The sequence below is a fragment of the Acanthochromis polyacanthus genome, chromosome 7 (assembly GCF_021347895.1).
Source record: "Acanthochromis polyacanthus isolate Apoly-LR-REF ecotype Palm Island chromosome 7, KAUST_Apoly_ChrSc, whole genome shotgun sequence".
Classification (NCBI taxonomy): Eukaryota; Metazoa; Chordata; class Actinopteri; family Pomacentridae; genus Acanthochromis; species Acanthochromis polyacanthus.
Genome location: NC_067119.1, coordinates 1,578,402 through 1,603,312, shown reverse-complemented (window position 1 = coordinate 1,603,312; position 24,911 = coordinate 1,578,402). Strand labels below are relative to the sequence as shown.

Genomic DNA, 24,911 nt, shown 5'->3' with positions numbered 1-24,911 from the left:
ATGTGGAAATCTGGAACATTTGCTGACCGAAGGAAAAACAAAAACAAAATGTCGAAAAAAATATGCATAAAAAAATTCCCAAAAAAGAATATCTGGCGTCCTTGTTGCTGAATAATATGTTGAAAATATTCTTCATGAAACTCATGTTGACAGGAAAAAAATGTTAAAACACAAAACTTTCAAACCCTGTAAAGATAAATAAAAAACAAATAATTTAAATATGCCACCATGACTGACACAAAAACTGAAAATAATATTAATAATAGTCAATAAATAAACATTTTAAGTCCGGTAATTTTGCTGCCAGAAACAACATATATTTTCAAAAAGGTACATAAAAAATTTAAAGTGAAAGAGAATGTGAAAATATTTTGCTGTCAGAAAATAAAAGCATGTAAAAAAAAATTAAAATATCAAAATCTGTCATCCTTTTTAGTGAAAAAATTGTTGAAAACATTCGTCATAAAAATAAAAAAATTAAGTAAAAAATAATACAGTGAAAATCCAGCACCCATACTTCCAGAAAAAATATGCGAAAACACAAGACATCAAAACATGCGGCAAAACTTACAATAAAAATGTGTAAAAAAAAACAACAACCAACAACTGTAAAATAATAATAAATAAAAACGTAAAATCTGAAAATCTGGTACCCTTACTGCCACAAACAGCAACAAAAACATATTGTTATTATTATTTTATAAGGGTGCATTAAATAAATTAATTAAAGAGAATTTAGATATTTGGTACCTTTGCTGATTAAAAAGAATCTGATTAAATACCGAACATTAAAAACTTTTAAGAAGTCATTCAGGAAGCATGCTTTAGAAAATTCTGGAGGAAAAAAAGTGAAAATCTGATGCTTTTGCTGCAAAAAAAAGTTTTAAAAGTTCAATATAAAATAAATAAGTAAGTAAGTAAATAAATAAATAAATATCTTTAAAAACTGTTTAAAATTGTCCTGTAACAACAATGCAAGAAAGGTAGACCTTGTTTTTATAAAACATGTAGCGAGTGTATTTCTGTTGCTGCCGTTCCTCCTCCAGACCGGAAAGTGGCGCCGCTCACCGGATGTTGTTAGCTGCCGTTAATACAGAAAAAGAAGAAGTTGTCAACATTCGGAGCAGCCGGGCGGCTATAGAGCTGCTAATGGAGGCTCAACATTAGCGGATAAAAAGCTTCATATTAGTCTGTGACCGGTCCAGTCCAGTTATGGCTCATCTGACTCAAAATCCCGCCGACAAGGAGAGGTGAGTTTGTAGCAGCTAGCCCGTTAGCAAGCTCGGCTAACAGGCTAGCGGTTAGCTCACACGGACTTCTACAGACTTTTTCTGGATTTAAGAGCAGCTCTGGTCCCTGAAAACCAAGCTGCGTTTTAGTAGTTATTTTAGTAAACATACGGATCATGAAGGACAAGTTTAGAGTTCGGTTTTGTTTGAGTTTGATGTTAAAGTCCTTAAAAATATGCTTTTTAAAAATGGGATTTGCACGGTTGATGGTCTGATAGTTGGAATGTTTCGCTAAAACTTATTAAACACTGTTATACATTTTAAAAGGGTATTTTTAATTCGTCATGTGTCATGCTTTATTATTTTATGTTTTCGTTGTCAGAATAAGAATATTAAAGGTTTAGTTTATATATGAAGTTTGTCCCTTCCGTCGCTCCGTTTAGATGACGTGTTCCAGCCTCACGTGCACTGATCCACTAATATTTAAATAAATCTAGTAAACAGGAAGATTTTAACCTTTTAGCTTTTGTTTCTTACTTTTTAACTGATTTTCACGGGTTTACTGAATTACAGTCACTAGTCACTTTTCCTATTTTGTTATTTTCTAGGTTTAAAAAAAAACATGTTAATTTATATTCTGAATTTGAAAAACGCACAAAAAACGGGTCAAACCTGTAAGTAACGTCGACATCAGAAGTCTGTGTTTCTATAAATATTATTCCATCCTTTTAGATTCAGATTCAGAAAACTTTATTTATCACCAGGGGGCAATTATAACAACGTTTAACTGTAAAATTCTACTATTTTTTTCCATTTAAATGAGCAAAAATGTCATTATTTTACTAATATTTGTTGTTATTTGAATGAAATTTGAGATTGTTAGCAAAGTCAAAGAAAAAAACATTAATTTACTTGTCAAATGTAAAAAAACAAACAAAATAAAACTATAAATAACATCCACATCAACAGTCTCTATTTTTATAAATAGTATTTCATCGTTTTACGTTTGACTGTAAAATGCTAAAATACTACCGTTTTATTCCATTTAAATGAGCAAAACTGTCATTATTTGACTAGTATTTGTTGTTCTTTGAAAGAAAATGAAGATTATTAAGGATTTCTTTCTTCTTTGTTAAAAGGTTTTTCCTGTTTTGTTGCCAGATAGAATCTAGTACAGTCACAGAAATGAGGAATGTAAAAAATAAAAGCTAAAAACTGTAAATAACGTCCACATCATCAGTCTGTAACTTGTTTTACAGTTTTATTGTTTTTACTGTGTGTAAATGAGCAGAAAAGGCTTGAAAAACGCAGTTAAAATTATTGAACTTTTTTTAATCTCATTTTTGATTTGCGCCATAAAATAGACGTTTAAAATTAAAACTGAATGAATGTGATAAAGTCTCTCTCCTTCCTGCCAGAATAAACATGATAAAAACACACTGCATTAAAGAGAACATGTTTAAAGTCATTTCTGGTTCTTAGGAGCAGATTATCTTTAATAATCCCTCAGCAGGACGTTGGAGCATTACAGCAGGAAAAATATTAGCAGGAACTCATAAAGTATGGATGTTACACAGGATTATTCAGTAGAACAGGAGTCAGTCTGAGTCCTAAAACTGTTTATTTGTTATTTAAGAACCAAAACTAACATCTGGAAAATACTTTTGGATGAAATTTAGAATTTAATCTGTGAACTTTTGTGTTTTCACCTTCAAAAAGAAGCACGGAAAGCCATTTAAATATTAAATATCTGCAGAAATAAAACTGCAACAGTCATGAAATGTGGAGAGAACAGAACCAGAACAGTTTCTATTAGATCTGAAGGACTGGATGGATCCAACAGAGAACAGAACCAGAACAGTTTCTATTAGATCTGAAGGACTGGATGGATCCAACAGAGAACAGAACCAGAACAGTTTCTATTAGATCTGAAGGACTGGATGGATCCAACAGAGAACACAGTCTAATTATTGGGCCTTGAAGACAGAAAAAAGTGCCAAACTTCAATAAAGTTCCTGGGAGGATTTATCTATGGATGGATCCATGTTTCTACTTTTTGTTCCAGGTTCATCTGCGTCTATCCGATCTACATCAACAGTAAGAAGACGCTGGCTGAAGGTCGAAGGATCCCAACAGAGAAGGTTCGTATCACGTCTCACCAGCAGAACATCACTGTTAGAGCCGAAAAATCCACCAGAGAACCTCCTCAGAACTATCAGAAAGGAAATTTTCACAGATCTGTTTGATTTTTTTTTAGATAATAATTTCTCCAATTTTGGACTGTCTGATGCCAAAAAATGCGCTACTTCAAACTGAAAATACACGACTTTTCAAAATAAAAGCTTGAGATCCTCACCTGCAGTTCATGTGTCTGCAGGCCGTGGAGAACCCGTCCTGTGCTGAGATCAGAGATGTTCTGACAGCGGCAGGGATGAACGTCTACGTGGAGGTAAGACCTGACATCGCTCTGATGTCGCTCTGACATCATGTGACTTCATCATGCGTGTGTTTTCCAGAACAAGATGCATCCCAGAGAGTGGAACCGGGACGTCCAGTTCAGAGGGAGGGTCCGAGTGCAGATGAAGCAGGCAGACGGCAGCTTGTGTCAGGAAAAGTTCACATCCCGTAAGGAAGATACACAAAATGACCATAAATATGCACAAAATGACCACAAAGAGACACAAAATGACCACAAAGACACACAAAACAACCACAAAGAGACACAAAAGGACCACAATGTTTCGTCATAGCTCCTACAGGTAAAGACGTGATGTTTGTGTCGTCCTACAGGTAAAGACGTGATGTTCTATGTAGCAGAGATGATCCCTAAACTAAAGACTCGGACTCAGAAGGGCGGTGGAAGCGACACGAGTTCTCAGCAGGGAGAAGGAGGCAAGAAGAGCAAGAAAAAGAAGAAATGAACTCAGAGAAATGAGAAGATCGTTTCATTTTTAAGTTTAAGCTCATCGGTTGTTTAGATCAAGAGTCGGAGTGAATCAAACCCTGAACTCCAACGGTCTCTAAGGGTTTATTGTCCGTGAAAAGTTCAGCTCAGTCTGCTCCCAAAACATTTCAGTTTAATTCTTTCCATGTGGAGCGTTTATTACCAACCAGCTGAGTTCTGGGAGGACAGAGAAGAATAGAAGAAGGTGTTTCCTTCTGTCATGTGTTGTTAACATCACTTTGTGTCTTTACATGAATAAAAAGTTAATTTTCTCACTGATGTCGCTTTTATTGGTGTAAATCAGAAGCTCTGCATGATTCATGTTCGAACAGGAGAACATCATGAGCAGCCTCACACGTCAACAAACGACTGCAGAGACACAAAACGAGGCCACAATCATGGAAGACAGACGCAAAACAATGAAACAGAGACACAAAATGACCACAAAAATCAACCACAGAGACAAAATGACCACAAAGACATGCAGAATGATGATAAATACACAAAAAGACCACAAAGAGAAACAAAACAATCTTCAAAAAACGAAACATCCACAAAGAGGAATGCAAAATGACAAATACACAAAAAGACCGCATAGACAAAATGACAGAAACACAACATGACCAAAAATAAACAGAAAGGCATGGAAAATGACAATTATCCCAAGCAACCACAAAGAGATGCAAAAACAGACACAAAATGACACCAAAAATACAAAAAACAACCACAAAGAGATGCAGAAAGGGATTGAAAATGGTGACAAATACACATAAAGACACAAAACGATCAAAATAGACACAGAAAGAGATGCAAAACGATGGCAAAGACACAAAACAACCACCAACAGCAGCTTCAAAGATTCTTAAATTAATTTCTTGACAGCTGGAGGTTTAAAAGTTTACTTTCCCACTCGCCCTGAACGCAGCATCACGCCGGGATGTTTACATGCGGTTGCTAGGCGACCTCCGGCTGAGTTTCCACCCAGGTAACCGACCCGTCTGGTGCTCGTTGCTCCGATGGACTCGACCCGGGCTCCGGTGGCCTTCGGCCGGTGGGACGTTCCGCTGCTGTTCGGGCGGCTGCAGCAGCCGGAGGCCGCCGAGAGGCTCCGATCTCTGGCTTCACTCTGCGATCTGATGAGGGACCCGGAGCGGCTCTACCGGACCGTGACCGGCGGTAAGACCGAGTCCAGCCCGGTCCGCTGGTACTAGTAACAGAGTCCCAGTAAAACCAGGAGAACATGATACGAGTAGAAAGACTACATGAGATCATCAACATTTGAGCATTAATGTAAAAACAGCATCAAGGTTTAGCACATTTAAAGATTATTTTCATCAGGAATCACCTCATCAGTTAATCAGAATAGTTTTCAGTGTTGTCACAGTTACCCGAAAAAATATAATTTAAAAATCAGCTGATTAATAAAACACACGTGGTGCTTTTGAATGAAGAAAGTTTCAGATTCACTACCTAGCTAACGAGCTAACTCCGCGTTAAGCTAATGTTACGCTAGTTAGCTCGCTATAGCACTAGCTAGTTACCTAACTGGCTGTTTGTTGCCCTGCTGACATTTTAAGCTAATAACGTTATGCCAGTTGGGTCACTGTAGCACTAGTTTAGCTAATTAGCTGTTCTCATGGTAAGCCACATAATACTACTACTACTACTACTACTACTACTAATAATAATAATAATAATAACAATAACAATAATAATAATAATGCCACTTTAGCTCGCTGTTGCATGAGCTATGTAAGTAACTACTTGACTTAATGAAGCTAATTGTTCTGCCATTTAATTCGCTATAGCACTAGCTAACTAGCTATGATTTTATGCTAGCTTACTAATGTAAGCTCTTTTAGCTTACTGTAGTACTACTGAGCTAACTAGCCGAGTTCATGTTAAGCTAATCATGCCAAATTAGCTTGGTGTAGCATTAGCTAACTGACTCTATGTTAATCTATTTACATTAGCTTGGTGTAGCCTTAGCTAACTAACTGACTTTATGCTAATCTATTTACATTAGCTTGGTGTAGCATTAGCTAACTGACTTTATGCTAATCTATTTACATTAGCTTGGTGTAGCCTTAGCTAACTAACTGACTTTATGCTAATCTATTTACATTAGCTTGGTGTAGCATTAGCTAACTGACTTAAATCTTTGGCTGCTGTATCAGAAGCTGCTGGTGTTAAGTAATTTTATGATCATTAATGCGAATATTAATCATAATAACGTCTCAGTGACATTTCTCTAGATCTGATTCACTTTGTTCTTAATAATTAATGAATAGTGAAATAATTTCTGCATCAGTTATCGGACATTTAAAGTTTGAGACTTTATTCTAAAACATAAATATTAGTTTGTTTGGATCAAAATGATGCATTTAGTTTTATAGAATAATACATTTGTGAGTTATTTAGCTGCTGATGTTCCCATTGAAATACTTTATTATATGCAGATATTTTAAACAGACAAGTTTAAAGACAATACTTTGGTCTGTTCACTACGACTGGTACTTTAACTTCTGATGTAATCTGAGTACTTCTTCCTCTACTTTAACCTTCAGGTATTTATGTGTTTCTACTCAGGAAATATTTTATGCTATGAGCACACGTTTGTTCAGTAAAATAACATTTTCTTCACATTAGTTTCAAGAACTTCAAGTCCGTTTGTGTCTTTGAGCAAAATAAATCAAACTGAAGATGAAGCGTCGTGTTCCAGCAGTTTAAATAAATGAAAACGTTTGGACGACAGACTTGTTTTTGTTCTCCTGCAGGTTTTCTGGAGCAGCTTCTGGATCTGTTGAAGGATGAAGATCCGTCAGTCCGATCCAGAACCTGTGAGCTGCTTCACCTGGTGACGGCTCACAGCATCGGCAGGTAAAAGCACCCGAAACACCTAAAACAAAGACACAAACAACCTAAAAAAGACACAAAACAACCACAAAAAGACACAAAAACACAAAAAGACACAAAACAACCACAAAATACACAAAACAATCACAAAGACACAAAACGACCTCAAAAAGACACAAAACAACCTCAAAAGACACAAAACAACCACAAAGGAAACAGAAAAGCGATTACATCTACTGTATATGAAGCTTTTTGTTGTCGCAGTGCTGTGCAGTGACCAGCAGGGGTCAGTGTGAGGCAGTGCTGAGGAAATGGAATAGCGTTTACATACATAAATAAAAACACAGAACAACAACAACAAATGACCACAAACAGGCAGCAAGCTCTTTTCAGCATTTGAAAGTCAAATTAAATTCTGATTATTTAAACAGCACAGTTATGAGTCAGGCAGCAAAATTATGGACAAAAAACAACACAGACAAGAGGATGAAAACTCTTCTAAATAAAAATAAAATTCATTTTAAATATAAATAAGGAAACACAGAAAGTCTGAAAAAATATGAAGACAATAAAACAAATATAAAAATATAAAATTCAACACAGAAAACCAAATGAAAACTTTAATGTAGAATATAATCAATAAAAATTAAATAAATATTATACAGTAAAAATAACAGAAAACAAGATGAAAATTCATAGAAATAAATTAATAAAACAAAATCAAATAAATATGAAATACTTCTAATTTAATTTACTTACAAAACAAAATAAAACAATATTAAATATTTAAAAAACAACAGAAAAATATGTGAAATTGTTTTATAAATATAAAAACCTAAAGAACAACACAGAAAACAGGATTAAAAGCTTGTGAAGCTGATTTATTAAAGGAAATCAAAGAAATATAAAATACTAAAGGATCAGAAAATACGAAAACAATTTGTAGGATTTATCTAAACAGGAAAATAAATAAATACAAAACAATAAAAACATTAAGACAGAAAACAGGCTAAAAATAGTAAAATAAATCTGCAAAAACAGGAAGGAAGAAAATACAAAAATGCGTAAAGTTCGTTTATAAAAAAAATAAATTACAAAATGAAAGGTGTTTATTCTACTTCCTGTTTAGGTCTGTTGAGCTGTTCTACTTCCTGTTTCCTCCTCAGACAGGCTGTTCTCTCCTCCTCCCTCCTCCCTCCACTAACTCAGCTCCTGGACGACTCCTCGTCCTCCTGTAGGATCAACACTCTCCGAGTTCTGAACCGCCTTGCTCTGCTGCCGGCAGGTTAGCTCCGCCCCCGAACATGCATCACTTCCTGTCTTTACCTGGTTATATATGTGTTTACCTCAATGTCGTCGTCCTGCAGGTGCAGAATCTCTCCTCTATCTGGTTCCTCAACTGATGCTGAAGCTCCAGCAGCAGGATAAAGATGATGGAGATGATGGGGATGAGGAAGAGGTCCTGCTGCTCTCCACCATCAGCTGCTGCTCCAGACTCGATGCTCTGCCGGCTCTGGCCTCAGACGGAGTCTCTCTGCTCGGCCGCAAACTGACCCGACGCTCCCCGGAGGTCCGCAGGGAGGCGGCGGCATCATTGATGGAGCTCAGGTGGAACGACACTTCATTGTTTGTTTGTTTGTTTGTTTGTTTGTTTTACAATACACTGGTTCCACTGTTTGTTTGTTTTTCTCAGTATGACCTGTGGAGGGGAAAGCGGCAGGTATGTGAGGGGGCGGTCCTTCCTGTCCTCATCGGTCTGCTGCAGGACGAAGACCTGGACGTTCGGGACCAACGCTGCCGGAGTCGTCATGCACGCGGCGATCATCACTGAAGGTACAAGAACTCCTGATGACGGGATGTCAGTGAACGCATCATAAGATAAGCTGTAGTTCCTGGTTGTTTCCAGCAGGTGGAGCCTGTTCCTGTTAATTCCTGTGGAGACAGAGGAGGTTAAAGCAGAGTGCATTGTGGGAGTTTAACTCGTGAAGGGGCACCATGACAAAGACTAATGAGAAGGTTAATCCTGTTAATGGATCACTTTCAAATTCAAACTGCAATAAAAGAAACGCCCATAATGTTACACAAACAGCAACAGAGACACACACTGCTGCAAAAGACATAAAACAGTCACGAGACAACAGAAAGGAGCTCAGGACAACAACAGAGACAAATGACACGACTGCAATGACAATTAAGCAAGCACAACACACAAAACAGCCACAGAGCACCAAGTTACCACAAAGAGACCAACACTACTGCAAGGAGACAAAAAAGTGACGCAAAACACCACAAATAGACACAAAATGACTCTAAAAAGACTCACAATGACCAGAAAGAGACACCAGCAACTAAAACCAACAAATAGTCACAGAAAACAGCCACACAACAGACAGAAAACGTTTCCAAAGTGGTCCAGCATGTTCTGGTCCTCTCACTGGTTCTGATTGTCCCTCCAGGGAAGCTCCGCTGTCTGCACCTGGACGTTGGTTCGGTTCTGCTGGACCTTCTGTCCAGGCAGCCGGAGGAAGACGAGCGGGTCCGAAGGCCTTGGTCCTCTACTCGCTCAGAGCTCTGACGGCGCTGGCCGAAGCTCCAGGCGGCCGCCGCCTTCTGCTGGAGCAGCTCCCCTGCTGGCCAGGAGGACCGAGGACCGGACCGGGACATCAGGAGGGCCGCTCAGGACCGCCGTCAGGGTGGTGACCTGGACCCCTGAAACCAGAACCAGGACAGGGACAGCAGCAGTTATCAGAAAAGGCTTCTACTCTGTAACCAAATGTCACATTAAAACTGTTCAGCACACAGGAAACTACCACAGAGACAAAGTCTGATTTATATAGAAATAAAAGACCACAGAGAGACAAAACTATTATTACGACAAATGAAGCAAAACACAAAATGACAAACAAAGACAAAAGTGTGAAAAAAGTACTGCAGAAATGGAAACCCCCACAAAGACACACAAAAAATGATGGAAACAAGACAGAGAACGACCACAAAGAGACAACAACATTGATTCCAAAATAGTAAAGATATTTAGTGAACACAGAGACACAAAGCAGCTGCAGAATATTAGATTATATGAATAAACAACAAACCACAAAAACACTTCTCAGCACACAAAATGACTTGTAATAGACAACAACCACAAAGACACACAAAAAGAGACAAAATTATTTACAAGTTTAAACACCACAGAGACACCAAACAGCTGCAGAGACACAGAAAACCACAGCAAAATATGAAACTATATGAAATAAAATAACTTGTAAAAACAACCAGAGGGACCAAAACACTCTACAACAACACAAAAACGACTGCAAATGCATAAAATGAACCACACAGACACACAAGCAAATGCAACACTACTGTCGAGGTGTAAAACAAACCCAGAGAGTCACAAGAAATGAGCACAAAGTCGTTGCTGTTAGATGTAAAACAACCAGAGGCTCCAAAAGGATGACAACAACACAAAACTACCACTAAGAGAGAGAAAGAACGACAACAAAGACACAAAACAGCCGCAGAAATAGAAAGTACGGCAAAATATGAGATTATATGAAACAAAACAACTAACAAAAACACCTCACAGCAACAAAACGACTGCAAAAAAGTGACTGCAAAGACACAAAATTATAACCAAGACAAGCTTAACAAACACAAAGACACAAACAAAGACAAAAGATGAAAAACATACTGCAGAAAGGAAAAAAAACCCTACAAAGACCCAAAAATGATGAAAGCAAGACAGAAACAAGATAAACCGTCTTCATACGACGGAATGAACCAGAGACTTGGAATTTAAGCTTTTATTCCTTTAATTAAAGCTGAAAATATTTAAATAACTGCTGTTAAATGATTCTTATTGAAATATTCTTCTGGACCTCAGCGGCTCCTCAGAGGCCCCTGCAGGGCCGCGGCCCGCTTTGATCCTGATGCCTGCTTCCTGTCTGACCTGCTGCTCTGAATGACCAGATTAAGGTCGAGAGAAGATTTAAAAGAGTCAGAAACAAAACACAGAAGAAGAACAAGGAAACAACAATACTGAAAGGAAAACACTGGAAATAAAAAAAAAAAAGAAAACTGATCTTAATTCTCAGTTTTCAATGTTTATTGGCATTTTAAAGATTTAATTTGTTTTATTAAATTATAGATAACTGATAATTCACAGAAAAAATACACATTAACTGGAAAAAGTCAATGAAACACCAGCTTATTATAAACAATAATTTCTTTATTTATTGAATTTTCTGTATTTAAATCAGCAAAAACTATTTTCTTGTTTTCTGGATTTTTGCTGTTATTTGAAGAATAATTGTGTTTGACAGATTTTATTCAATTAAAGATAATATTGAGTAAACTCACAGAAAAAAATATTAATTTATGCGTTAATATTGAAAGGAAAACTAAATAAAGTCAGAAATGTGTGTTTTTGCTGTAAAATTATAGTTTATTCATATATGATGGATTATTATTTAACAAATATATGCCAGATATTTTTTCCATTTTATTATTGTGAATTATGGTAATATGCCTCAGATAACACACACGCACATTTATATTTATTTATATTTATTGAGGTGATAAAAATGTAGTTATTCCAGCTCGTATTGACAGATCTTTATTTATTATATTTATAAATTTTAACCATTTAGTCTGAAAAGGAAAAAGTAATTATTTCATAAAATTGTGTTCATAATTTCCCTCAAATAACATACTTTCAATTTAAAAAAACTTTTAAAAATTTGGCACTATGAGTTGGAACAGCTTATTTTTAAATTAACTTTATAATAAATAAAATATATATAATTTCCCTCAACACTCTTATATAGTAAATATATATAATTTTTAAAAAAATAATCGGTCAGTACTAGGTGGGACAATATGTTTGTTTAACAGGAAAATAACCTTTATATATATATATATATATATATATATATATATATATATATATATATATATATATATATATATATGTATATGTATATGTATATATATATGTGTGTGTGTGTGTGTGTGTGTGTGTGTGTGTTATTTTCTTATATATATTCTTATATATATAATCATATATATATATATATATATATATATTATATATATATATATTGCTGGCTGGAATACCATTTTTTTCTTTTTATTATTATGTTACAAAATTAAATCATGAAGTAAAGCTAATTCTAATTTTTTCCTAAAGGTTTTCTGAGCAGAATCTTAAACTAAAATAACTTTTTATTATTATTTTTCGGTTCGTCTTCTTTCCTCTCCGTCATGCAGCGTCATGTTTAACTCCCCCCCCTGCTGCTGCTAAATGGATCCGTCCAGACACACACACACACACACACACACAAACACACACACTCTCTGACACACACTGACAGTAACGGACACACACACGTCGTCAGACAGCAGCGGGTCTGAACAGGTAAGACTCACCTTTCTGCGTCTTTCTGTGGCTGTCCTCCTGCTGCAGTATTTCTGTGTATTTATACATGATCCGGTGCTGCAGTTCTTATCTTACATGTGCAGTATATGATCTATAATATAGATTATAGATTGGAGAGTAACATACAGTCTCACGGAGCCGTTACTTTCTGCTGGATGAAACGCGGCTGCTTCCAGCGGCGCTTTGCTCGACCTTGTCCGGGGGACGCGCTGTTTGCGGGCTGCGGCGCACTGCAGCCCGGCGTGTCACCGCTCCGGCTCCTGGAGAGGTGACACGCCGGGCTGCAGTGCGCCTCGGCCGGCCAGACGGGCAACCCTCGTCCCGCTGCCCGGGGGTCTGGTGGTGGTGGTCTGTGAGGGATGTAGAGGTGTGAACAGGTAGAATTCCATCTGCTGGGCGATTATGTAAGAATGCTGAGGATGGAGGGAGGATTAAGGAGGGAGGATGGATTTATGTAACAGCCTCCTCCTCATCCAGCATCACAGCTGCCTCTTCAACATCCATATATCTATCTATATATCTATGGTCTTTGTATCTATCTGTATATCTATGTATAGTCTATATATCTATCTGTAAGTCTGTATATCTATCTATATCTATAGTCTATGTACTATAGTCAATCTATAGTCTATATATCTATCTATATTCTATCTATAGTCTATATAATCTATCCTTCACGTCATAATGCTGCCACCACCATGCTTCACATCATGATGCTGCCACCACCATGCTTCACGTCATGATGCTGCCTCCACCGGGCTTCACATCATGATGCTGCCACCACCATGCTTTCACGTCATAATGCCTGCCTCCACCGTGCTTCACGTCATGATGCTGCCTCCACCATGCTTCTTGTCATGATGCAGCCTCCACCATGCTCACGTCATGATGCTGCCTCCACCGTGCTTCACATCATGATGCTGCCTCCACCATGCTTCTGTCATGATGCAGCCTCCACCGTGTTCACATCATGATGCTGCCTCCACCATGCTTCTTGTCATGATGCCCTCCCACCGTGCTTCACATCATGATGCCTCCTCCACATGCTTCTTGTCATGATGCAGCCCTCCACCATGCTTCACATCATGATGCTGCCTCCACCATGCTCACGTCATAAATGCTTGCCACCACCATGCTTCACATCATGATGCTGCTCCACCGTGCTCACATCATGATGCTGCCTCCACCATGCTTCACGTCATAATGCTGCCTCCACCGTGCTTCACGTCAGATGCTTGCCACCACCATGCTTCACATCATGATGCTGCCACACCATTGCTTCATCATGATGCTGCCACCACCGTGCTTCACATCATGATGGCTGCCACCACCATGCTTCATCATGATGCTGCCACACCGTGCTTCACATCATGATGCTGCCTCCACCGTGCTTCACATCATGATGCTGCCACCACCATGCTTCACATCATGATGCTGCTCCACCATGCTCATATCATGATGCTGCCTCCACCATGCTTCACATCATGATGCTGCCTCCACCATGCTTCATATCATGAATCAGCCTCCACCATGCTTCACGTCATGATGCTGCCTCCACCATGCTTCTGTCATGATGCTGCCTACCAACCCGTGTTCACATCTGATGCTTGCCACCACCATGCTCAACATCATGATGCAGCCTCCACCGTGCTTCTTGTCATGATGCAGCCTCCACCATGCTTCATTCATGATCTGCCTCCACCATGCTTCTTGTCATGATGCTGCCACTCCACCGTGCTTCACATCATGATGCTGCCACCACCATGCTTCATCATGATGCTGCCTCCACCATGCTTCACGTCATGATGCTGCCTCCACCATGCTTCTTGTCATGATGCAGCCCTCACCATGCTTCATGTCATGATGCTGCCTCCACCATGCTTCTGTCATGCATGCTGCCTCCACCGTGCTCACATCATGATGCTGCCACCACCATGCTTCATCATGATGCTGCCTCCACCGTGCTTCACATCATGATGCTGCCACACTGTGCTTCACACCATGATGCTGCCTCCACCATGCTTCACATCATGATGCTGCACTGTGTTTTACTCCCTGATGTTGCCGTCAGTGTGGAAAATAATCAAACCAAACTCCATTTTAAGAATTTAAACCAGACAGAGAAGCATTGAAATCAATCCTAATTCTTTATCTCTGTTTTTTTATAATCCAGATGGATTTTTGTAAGAGCGGGTTTTATGGGATGTCCAGTTTAGTGAATGTGTTCTTAAATAAGTCCAAACCAGAAGACAGAAATGCGTGTTTAATGGCAACGACTAAATAAATCAGCTTTAATGAAACCTGATCCAAGTCAAACAACAAACTGTTTAGATAACAGATCAATCAGTTTCTGCTTTCTTTTCCTCTGTGCACTAAACTGAAGATCTTTTGGACTCTGGACTTGGCCTTTTCCCCATTTTAGAGGGTTTTATCTCATGAATGTTGATCTCAGCTCAGTCAGTCGTGGTTTCTTAGTGGAATCGAGGAGCTCAGAATAATTTTATTTTTTTCCAGAATGTGTTTTGAGTGAGTGGCCTATTTTTGGTGAATTTTTAAAGTGATGAAATCCCTCCATCCTGAGTCCCAGACGTGTGTGATTGGTTGTCTGAAGGTTGAGGAGCTGGTGATTATTTGTGTGTTTTCACGGTTTATGGCTGATGGAAGTCGTCATGTTGGAGTTCTGTGTGACTAAACGTTTGTGATCGGAGCTGAGAATATTTCTGCTCGTGTTGGTCAGTCGGTTTATGAAGATGGATGCGGCCGAGACGTGGGAGGGATGCGTCGTCATGGAAACGGCAGAAAACAACCGAGCCTCCTCCGGCAGATTTTTAGCGTTCAGGCCTTAAACCGGCGCTCAGTTTGGATCCATCAGAGGCCAGAGGTTGCCTACTGTACCTCCTATTGAAGCTGCTGAGAATAAAAGCTGTGCCTCCGGTGGAAACTAGAAAACAGACGAGCTGAATGAGGACGTTTGTGGCTTCAGACGACCGTTTCCTCTGGAATCAGTTCATGGATTATTCCAGAACTGGAGGACATTTGGGCTCTAAATGTTTGAAAAATCAACCTTCTCTTTTCCAGTGTTCTGCTCCATATTGATCAATAATAGGTATTGATTGGCTCATTTTTATTCATGTTTTCTGTGTTGTTGCTAACCCTACTCTAAATCCATGTTATGTGATCTTTTTCTCAGCAGTAGAAAGCTAGATATTTAGCTAGCTGTTACTGCTGACCACTGATGGAAACAGTCCAAAGAATGAGTCTGATCCTGATAATATGAGGTAGAGAGAGACATTCAATCAAGCTGACAATGGATGAAAAGATGGAAAATAGAAGCGAGGACGTAGCTTTGCTCTGCCCGTTCTGTAGCAGGGTTAGGGTTTTCTTTAGGACAACTGTTGGAAGATGTTAATTCCAGCTTTCTTATTCCAGTAATTTTGGAGTTAAAGGTGGTAATGCTTGGTTTAAGGTGTATTGTTTGAGTTTAATGTGATGTATTTGGTTTAAGGTGGTAATGTTTGAGTTAATGTGATGTATTTGGTTAAGGTGGTAATGTTTGATTAAGGGTGGCAATATTTTAATTGCAGGTGATTTTTTATTTAAGGTGGTAATGTTTGGTTTAAGATGGTACTCGTTTTAGTTTAAGGTGGTAATATTTGTGTTTGAATCCAAATGTCAAATACTACTACTACTAATAATAGTAGTAATAACAATAATTACATTGATAATAATTTCAAGCACAAAATGCTCAAATTCACATCCGTCACACATCAGAAATATGAAGGCCTCAGAACTGACATTAATGGTTTAGACTTTAGTAGAATTTGTTTTGTGACGTTTTTAGATTTCAGCTGACCGTACATCCACAAACAGCCTTCAAAATTCTAAATTTATTCCTTTTCAGTGACAATCAATTCAGTTTCAGATTACGTGATTCAGCTTCAGTGCCCGGCGGCTCTGTGGCTGAAATGTGAGTTTGTAATACCGTTATTCAGGACTCCAGTGAACACAACAGGGTCTAAAGTGCATCAGAGTGAATCCATGAATGTGAGCAGAACACACATGAATAAATAAAAATAAAAGCAGCTCTGATGAAATAATGACTGCCTGAGGAGACGTCTTCTTCTGACAGAGGAACGGCTGCTTCTGTAAGTTCTACGCTCCCTGAACGCCTCACCCTGCTGCGTGGGCGCTCTCCTCTATTTCTGGACTCATGACTCATCTTCACATTACACAATCCAGAGAACAGCAGTCGGTCCTGATAACTAGTAGCAGGCTGCTAGTTAACTCTGGGTTAGTTTAACTGTGTGAGTGAGTTCACATGAGAGACGCCAGGCTGGTAACCACAGCAATACCACCTTAAATCAGAGCAGTACCACCTTAAATCAGAACAATACCACTTTAAATCACAACAGTACCACCTTAAATCAGAAGATTGCTACCTTAAAACCACAATATTAACCTAAATATTATCACCTTAATCGAAACATTACCACCTTAAAACCATCATGAACCACGCACTCCTACTTTAAACCAAAACATTTAAAGTGGTAATACTCTGGTTAATGTTTGGTTTAAGATGGTAATCTTTTAGTTTAAGTGGTAATGATTGGTAATTTTTTTGGGTTAAGGTAGTCAGGTTTGGTTAGTGCCTGGTTTAAGGTGGTAATGTTTGGTGTAAGTCGTAATTTCTGCTTTTAAAGTGGTAATATTTTAGTTTAAGGTGGGAATATTTGGGTTAAGGTGGTACTATTTTGGTTTAAGGTGGTATTGTTTGGGTTAAGGTGGTAATGTTTTATTTTAAGTGGTAATGTCTGATTTTAAGTTGGTAGTATTTTATTTTAAAGCGGTAATGTTTGGATTAAGTGGTAGTATTTTAATTTAAGGTGGTAATATTTTGGTTTAAGGTGGTATTGTTTGGGTTAAGGTGGTAATGTTTTAGTTTTAGTGGTAATGTCTGATTTGGTTGTCCATTATATGAAAGTATTTGTTCAAATTTGAGTTTTCCACATTTTCACTAGATGATCAAAGTGCAGTTTTCAGATTTCTGAGCCCCTGTTGTTTCACTTTTAAGAGGAGAAAGCTGCAGATTTAATGAGGATGGAAGTCTGAAATGAGATAAAAGATGTTAAATTTAGCTGATTTAAGGTGGACCCCTACTGTGATGCTTTGTTCACTGATGTGAGGAATTACTGAGTGGAGAAAAAAGCTGTTTGAGTCTGGATTAAAGAACAGGAAGAGAATGTGGTTCTATGTACAGATAATGAGCTCTGGAACTTTTAGATCTAGAACTCTTGAAGCTCTTTTTGGGGATAAAGATGCAGAATAGAAAAGATGTCACATTTATTTCTGACTTTTCAGATTTTTCAGGGTGGAAACAGAAAGATAAAGAGAATCTGTTTTTCAGATTTCTGTTGTGGACAGATGGGTAAAGCTGGTAAACCTGCAGATTTTCTGGTTTCTGGTTGTTGTTGTTTTGCAGTTTTTAATCCTCAGGTTGTAAAAGAGCAGAACACTCCTTAAATAACCGCTGAGCCCATGAAGGTTTCTGCAGCAGATGGACGCTCTTATCTCTGAGAGCAGCAGGAGGCCTGGAGGAGGTTAGAAGGTCTGGAAGAGGTTAGAAGGTCTGGAAGAGGTTAGAAGGTCTGGAAGAGGTTAGAACAGGGGTGTCAAGATCCGTTCCTGGAGGGCCACTATCCTGCATGTTTTAGATGTTCCCCTCTTCCAACACACCTGATTCTAATGATCAGGCTCATTATCAGGTTTCTGCTGAGCTTGATGATGAGCTGATCATTTGAATCAGGTGTGTTGGAAGAGGGAAACATCTAAAACATGCAGGATAGTGGCCCTCCAGGAACTGAGTTTGACACCCCTGGGTTAGAAGGTCTGGAAGAGGTTAGAAGGACTGGAGGAGGTTAGAAGGTCTGGAGGAGGTTAGAAGGTCTGGAAGAGGTTAGAAGGACTGGAAGAGGTTAGAAGGTCTGGAAGAGGTTAGAAGGTCTGGAGGAGGTTAGAAGGTCTGGAAGAGGTTAGAAGGTCTGGAAGAGGTTAGAAGGTCTGGAGGAGGTTAGAAGGCCTGGAGGAGGTTAGAAGGTCTGGAGGAGGTTAGAAGGTCTGGAAGAGGTTAGAAGGTCTGGAAGAGGTTAGAAGGTCTGGAGGAGGTTAGAAGGTCTGGAGGAGGTTAGAAGGTCTGGAAGAGGTTAGAAGGACTGGAAGAGGTTAAAAGGTCTGGAGGAGGTTAGAAGGTCTGGAAGAGGTTAGAAGGTCTGGAGGAGGTTAGAAGGTCTGGAGGAGGTTAAAAGGTCTGGAGGAGGTTAGAAGGTCTGGAAGAGGTTAGAAGGTCTGGAAGAGGTTAGAAGGTCTGGAGGAGGTTAGAAGGTCTGGAAGAGGTTAGAAGGTCTGGAAGAGGTTAGAAGGCCTGGAGGAGGTTAGCAGGTCTGGAAGAGGTTAGAAGGACTGGAAGAGGTTAGAAGGTCTGGAGGAGGTTAGAAGGACTGGAAGAGGTTAGAAGGTCTGGAGGAGGTTAGAAGGACTGGAAGAGGTTAGAAGGACTGGAAGAGGTTAGAAGGTCTGGAGGAGGTTAGAAGGACTGGAAGAGGTTAGAAGGACTGGAGGAGGTTAGAAGGTCTGGAGGAGGTTAGAAGGACTGGAAGAGGTTAGAAGGACTGGAAGAGGTTAGAAGGTCTGGAAGAGGTTAGAAGCACTGGAGGAGGTTAGAAGGTCTGGAGGAGGTTAGAAGATCTGCAGGAGGTTAGAAGGACTGGAGGAGGTTAGAAGGTCTGGAGGAGGTTAGAAGGTCTGGAGGAGGTTAGAAGGACTGGAAGAGGTTAGAAGGTCTGGAAGAGGTTAGAAGTTCTGGAGGAGGTTAGAAGATCTGCAGGAGGTTAGAAGGACTGGAGGAGGTTAGAAGGTCTGGAAGAGGTTAGAAGGTCTGGAAGAGGTTAGAAGGTCTGGAGGAGGTTAGAAGGTCTGGAAGAGGTTAGAAGGACTGGAAGAGGTTAGAAGCACTGGAGGAGGTTAGAAGGTCTGGAGGAGGTTAGAAGATCTGCAGGAGGTTAGAAGGACTGGAGGAGGTTAGAAGGTCTGGAAGAGGTTAGAAGGTCTGGAAGAGGTTAGAAGGTCTGGAGGAGGTTAGAAGGTCTGGAAGAGGTTAGAAGGACTGGAAGAGGTTAAAAGGTCTGGAGGAGGTTAGAAGGACTGGAGGAGGTTAGAAGGTCTGGAGGAGGTTAGAAGGTCTGGAAGAGGTTAGAAGGACTGGAAGAGGTTAGAAGGTCTGGAGGAGGTTAGAAGGACTGGAAGAGGTTAGAAGGTCTGGAAGAGGTTAGAAGGTCTGGAGGAGGTTAGAAGGTCTGGAAGAGGTTAGAAGGACTGGAAGAGGTTAGAAGGTCTGGAGGAGGTTAGAAGGACTGGAAGAGGTTAGAAGGTCTGGAAGAGGTTAGAAGGTCTGGAGGAGGTTAGAAGGTCTGGAGGAGGTTAGAAGGACTGGAAGAGGTTAGAAGGTCTGGAAGAGGTTAGAAGGTCTGGAGGAGGTTAGAAGGTCTGGAGGAGGTTAGAAGGACTGGAGGAGGTTAAAAGGTCTGGAGGAGGTTAGAAGGTCTGGAAGAGGTTAAAAGGTCTGGAGGAGGTTAGAAGGTCTGGAGGAGGTTAGAAGGTCTGGAAGAGGTTAGAAGGTCTGGAGGAGGTTAGAAGGTCTGGAGGAGGTTAAAGGTCTGGAGGAGGTTAGAAGGACTGGAGGAGGTTAGAAGGACTGGAGGAGGTTAGAAGGTCTGGAAGAGGTTAGAAGGTCTGGAAAAGGTTAGAAGGTCTGGAGGAGGTTAGAAGGACTGGAGGAGGTTAGAAGGACTGGAGGAGGTTAGAAGGTCTGGAAGAGGTTAGAAGGTCTGGAAGAGGTTAGAAGATCTGCAGGAGGTTAAAAGGTCTGGAGGAGGTTAGAAGGACTGGAGGAGGTTAGAAGGACTGGAGGAGGTTAGAAGGTCTAGAGGAGGTTAGAAGGTCTGGAGGAGGTTAGAAGGACTGGAGGAGGTTAGAAGGTCTGGAGGAGGTTAGAAGGACTGGAGGAGGTTAGAAGGTCTAGAGGAGGTTAGAAGGTCTGGAGGAGGTTAGAAGGACTGGAGGAGGTTAGAAGGTCTGGAGGAGGTTAGAAGGACTGGAGGACCTGGATGTACTAGATGTGATGGTTCAGATAGTTGTACTGGTTGTTTGGTCGTTGGTGTCACTGGTTCTACTGGTTCTACTGGTCATGTTTGTGCCTCCTGCAGCTCTGAGGAATGTTAAGTTGCTGCTGACAGACGAGCAACAGTTTCCTCTGATAGCAGAACTGAACTCGGTGACATTCAGAAACCTCCAGAGAACATGTTTTCAACCTGACAGCTGGAGGTAAGAACAATGGAGAAACTATACTAAATATTAAAGAGACCACAAAAACACTGTCGGTGTGCACACTGCAGTATGTTCAGTTTCATTTACAGAACAAAACGGTCGACGGTGTTAGAAAACTTTCCTTTAGTCCAAAATAAAACAGGTTTTTCATCAGCAACAACTATAAAAGTAAGAAAGGATTTTCAGCATTAATTTATGGACGAGACTAAATACAAGTTGGACACCAGTGTTGTTTATTTGAGCAGATTTGGGAAAGAATCTGCTCAAAAACAACAACAATAATGATGAAGATGTTCAGAATGGAACTCCACATATGATTCCCTCAGAACATTCTAAGAGGTTCCTTGAAATGTTTAGAACTCAGAGGTTCTCCGGTTGTGGTGAAGGTTCCTTCAGGCTCTTCATCCTTTGAGATGGTAGAAGAAAACCAGTCAAAGTCTTCTTCTCCTGCTGGAAACGAGGCGGCGCTTTGAGCTCCTGTCAGTCAGAACCTCGTAGACGCCGTGATGTCATCGACCAATGACAGCAGCCGTTACTGAAACCACGACAGAGCGGGTGTGGTCGCATCTCTGTGAGTCGAGATAAGAGGCCGCTAACAAGCACACACAGTAACACACACAGAAACACACACACAGTAACACACACACAGTAACAAACACACATAGTAACACACTCCTGCAGTCTGCTGTTTGTGTCATGTTTTTGTGATTTTGCATAAAAACAATCTAAAGCTCAAACAGCTTCAGATTTTCCACCAATCCGTTGCATCCTTTCACTTTATCTGTTGAATATTAATGAGCTTTTAATCTTTGGTTAAAGTTCAGTAGAGCTGCCACTGATGAATACTTTTCCATCAATTCATCTATCAATTATTTTAATAAAACAAAATGGCACAACAAAGCAGTTACCCTTTTTTTAAATTAAACTGCCAATTAAAGAGGGATTAATATTTTAGTGAAGGTTGAAGAAAAGGTAACAAAGAGTTATAAGGAAGAGACTAATGAGGGAGGCCACCAAGACACAAATGACTCCTCTGAAGACAGAGAGAAAGAGCATCATGATGTGAAGCATGGTGGAGGCAGCATCACGATGAAGCATGGTGGAGGCAGCATCATGATATGAAGCATGGTGGAGGCAGCATCATGATATGAAGCACGGTGGTGGCAGCATCATGATGTAAAGCATGGTGGTGGCAGCATCACGATGAAGCATGGTGGAGGCAGCATCATGATATGAAGCATGGTGGAGGCAGCATCATGGTGGAAGTTCTGGAGGCCGAATCAGAGTCCAGACCTCAATCCAACTGAAAATTAGTCTTTACCTGAAATTATCTATTTTCCATTTTATTCATTAATTAATTGACATTCCTTTGTAGAAATCTGTTTTCATTTTGTCACGACGCAGCGGATTTTCCTGCTCAGACTGAAATGAAACAAAAGCCGTTTGATGGTTTTTAGATTTATTTATCTTCAGACACATTAGTAAACTCAGACAGAAGAACAGGTGAAGGTCAAAGAGCCGATGAAGGACAACATGAAGGACCTTAAATGTGTTGGAGAACGGTAACTTCAAGTTCTGCTGTTCAACTTTCAGCTCTGTCGACGTCTGAGGAGCTGTGAACAGTGACTCAGCGGTTCTCAGGCTGACCCACTTCCAGCTTCAGGCGTCAACATGCTTCACATCTTCCTGCGTCACGACTCAGCAGAAAGTCTGAGGATAAAAGCGACACAGCAATCCTGAAGGCGACACGTATTTACAGTTTCAGCTGCAGAACAATGTGACTGTTTGAGCTGAAGACGCTTTACAGACGGATGCTGAGTTCACTTTGTCTGTTTTTAGAATCTCTAACCAAGTCAAGCCTCTCTCGTTCATACAGCTGGTTAAAAACGAGCTGCAAATGTGAAAAAAAACAATTCAACATCTTATCTAGAGCAAGACAAAATAGGAGCTTATTGCTGATTCAACGCTGCAATAATCAGACTCCTGTTCATCGATCCTTCTCAGCTGCCAGCATCGAAATCTCAGACGGTCCATGGATGAAGCACAAGGCACAAAAACATCCATAAAGTGAAAAAGCTCCTCATGTGTAGCAGCTTTATGGTGAACCTAAGGTCCAAACGTTCTCAGGACCCAAATCTGTCTGTGAGAGATCAGTGACCGGCACTAAAGACCTCCTCAGAGATACTGACGAGATCATTTACGAGTCTTCACTAAAACACAAAGACCAGGGAAACGCCCACCGAGGATTCCTCCAGTCAGTCAGCTTCACTTCAGCAGATTTACTGCAAACTGAGAAGATCAGAAGATCTGCTTCCTGTTGCCAGAGAAAAGCTGATGACAGTATGGAAGCAATCTGCTAGCTTAGGAATGCTAGTGATATGAAAAGGGATGGTATTGAAGTGCTAATTGCTGGTTTGATAATGTTAGTGGCTAGCTTATTAACGCTTGCTGCTAGTTTTAGGATGCTAGTAACTAGTTTAGGAATTCTAGCTGCTAGCCTAAGGAGCAACGACTAGCCAAGGAATGAGTTGTTGACCTAGGATGTCTTAGTGACCAGCAAAAGAATGCTAGATGCTAGCTAGACCACAAGCTTGGGGATGCTACTGACTGGCCTTGAATTTTTATTTGCAAGCGTTTGGATTCTAGTAAGTAGTCTATTAATGCTAGGTGGTAGCTTGGGGTGCCAAACTAGGACTTCTAATTGACTAGCAAACGATTGCTAAATGGTGGCATCGTGACTAGCCTTGGAATGATCGTGACTAGGTTGTGAATGTTTGTTGCTAGCCTAGAACTGCTGGGGACTGGTCTGTGAATGCTGGTTGTTAGACGAGGAATGCTCGTTATTAGCCTCGGAGTTCTGTTGACTAGTCTAGAATGCTAGTCACAAGTTTGGGGAAGCTAAGGACACTAACCTTGAAATGTAAGTCGCTAGCTTAGGGACGGTAGTAGGTAGCCTAGGGATGCTAGTGGCTAGCATATTAATGCTTGCTGCTAGTTTCAGGATGCTCATGACTAGCTTAGGGATTGTAATTGTTAGCCTAGGGAGTAGCAACTAGCCAAAGAGTAGTCACTAGCCTTACAAAGCTAGCATATGAATGTTTGTTGCTACCTGGGGCTGCTGGTGACCAGCCTATCAATGTTAGCTGTTAGACTAGGACTGCTTGTGATTAGCTTGGGGATGCTATTGACTAGTCCAGAAATGTTAGTTTGTTACAAGTTTAGGAAAGCTCCAGACTAGCCTTGAAATGCTGGATGCTAGCTTGGGGATGGTAGTAAGTAGCCTAAAGATGATAGTTGCAAGTTTGAAGATGCTAGTGATGAGCCTAGTAATGCTTACTGCTAGTTTTAAGAAGCTAGTGACTACCTTAGGAATCGTAGTTGCTAGCCTATGGAGTAGTGACTATTCAAGGGTTGTGAGTTGTTCGTCTAGGCGACTAGCAAAAGAATGCTTGATGCTCACCACATAATGCTAGTGATTAGCCTGGGACTGCTGGTGACTATCGTATGAACTTAAGTGACTCCCCGATGAATGTTAATTGTTAGCCTAGGAAGTGCTGGTGATTAGCCTATGAGTGCTGGTCACCAGACTTTGAATGCCAGTAACTAGAGTAGGGATGCTATTGACTAGCCTGGAATTACGAATTGCTAGCTTGATGATGCCAGTAACTGTTAGGCTGTGTCCGAAATCGCATACTAACGTACTACTCATACTAAATGTGATGTCAAAATAAGTATGTAGTGCGTTCACATTGGATAGTATGAATAGATTGAGTACGCGAGAAATACCCGGATGTATACTATATCCGGAAAAATTTTAAGTATGCGCGGTGACCACACTAGTCATACTCAACCGCCCCATAATGCTTTGCGAGCTATCCACCAAAATGCAAGCCTCCGTGGGATATATGGCCGGACCGCGGCGATTTTTATTTTATTTTATGTGGTTAAGTAGTCATCCTAATCACCCCACAGATTTGAGAAATAGGCGTTTTCTGACCAACGTTTTAAATTTGTCAGACGCCTCACAACGTGCTACTGAATGCTAGCAGCTAGTTATAGCAGC

General features: G+C 40.3%; 3 protein-coding genes and 2 long non-coding RNA genes across 7 annotated transcripts in view; 4 read left to right on the top strand and 1 right to left on the bottom strand.

Annotated features, from left to right (window-relative positions):
- Nucleotides 1-1,074: 1,074 nt before the first annotated feature.
- Nucleotides 1,075-4,445, top strand: srp19 (signal recognition particle 19). Its single transcript, XM_022212788.2, has 5 exons — nt 1,075-1,250; nt 3,295-3,370; nt 3,607-3,678; nt 3,746-3,854; nt 4,020-4,445. The coding sequence occupies exons 1-5, from the start codon at nt 1,213-1,215 to the stop codon at nt 4,148-4,150; spliced, it is 426 nt and encodes a 141-aa protein (XP_022068480.1). The 5' UTR covers nt 1,075-1,212; the 3' UTR covers nt 4,151-4,445.
- LOC127534719 (uncharacterized) lies at nt 2,834-3,747 on the bottom strand. Its single transcript, XR_007943084.1, has 2 exons — nt 3,586-3,747; nt 2,834-3,441 (listed from the first exon to the last, which is right to left on the bottom strand). It is a non-coding gene; the product is annotated as an uncharacterized LOC127534719 (long non-coding RNA).
- A 707-nt stretch (nt 4,446-5,152) lies between the features above and the next one.
- Nucleotides 5,153-9,857, top strand: rsph14 (radial spoke head 14 homolog). The gene is given in 9 exon segments (XM_051951093.1): nt 5,153-5,349; nt 6,951-7,053; nt 8,196-8,314; nt 8,397-8,637; nt 8,737-8,815; nt 8,817-8,862; nt 9,486-9,563; nt 9,566-9,649; nt 9,652-9,857. Coding segments are annotated over 9 exon segments (1,116 nt in total). The 5' UTR covers nt 5,153-5,189.
- Nucleotides 9,858-18,139: 8,282 nt separating this feature from the next.
- On the top strand, nt 18,140-20,052 carry LOC127534710 (uncharacterized). The gene is made up of 5 exons (XR_007942969.1): nt 18,140-19,162; nt 19,220-19,276; nt 19,334-19,656; nt 19,828-19,884; nt 20,037-20,052. It is a non-coding gene; the product is annotated as an uncharacterized LOC127534710 (long non-coding RNA).
- A 143-nt stretch (nt 20,053-20,195) lies between these two features.
- Nucleotides 20,196-24,911, top strand: part of LOC110964156 (dematin-like) — a 29,077-nt gene continuing 24,361 nt past the window's right edge. Inside the window, exons 1-2 of one of the 3 annotated variants that reach the window (XM_051950600.1) lie at nt 20,196-20,415; nt 20,606-20,845. The gene's annotated coding sequence lies outside the window, so the exon portion shown is untranslated. Of the gene's footprint in view, nt 20,443-20,575; nt 20,846-24,911 lie in introns of those variants that run through there. The other 2 variants (XM_051950599.1, XM_051950601.1) reach the window with 2 other exon arrangements.

What these genes read in the sequence shown, in the direction of transcription:
- srp19 (XM_022212788.2), top strand. Translation starts at nt 1,213, where the DNA reads ATGGCTCATCTGACTCAAAATCCCGCCGACAAGGAGAG. An exon ending in GAAGGATCCCAACAGAGAAG is followed by an intron (nt 3,371 to 3,606) that starts GTTCGTATCACG and finishes ATGTGTCTGCAG; the next exon opens with GCCGTGGAGAACCCGTCCTG. An exon ending in TCAGGAAAAGTTCACATCCC is followed by an intron (nt 3,855 to 4,019) that starts GTAAGGAAGATA and finishes GTCGTCCTACAG; the next exon opens with GTAAAGACGTGATGTTCTAT.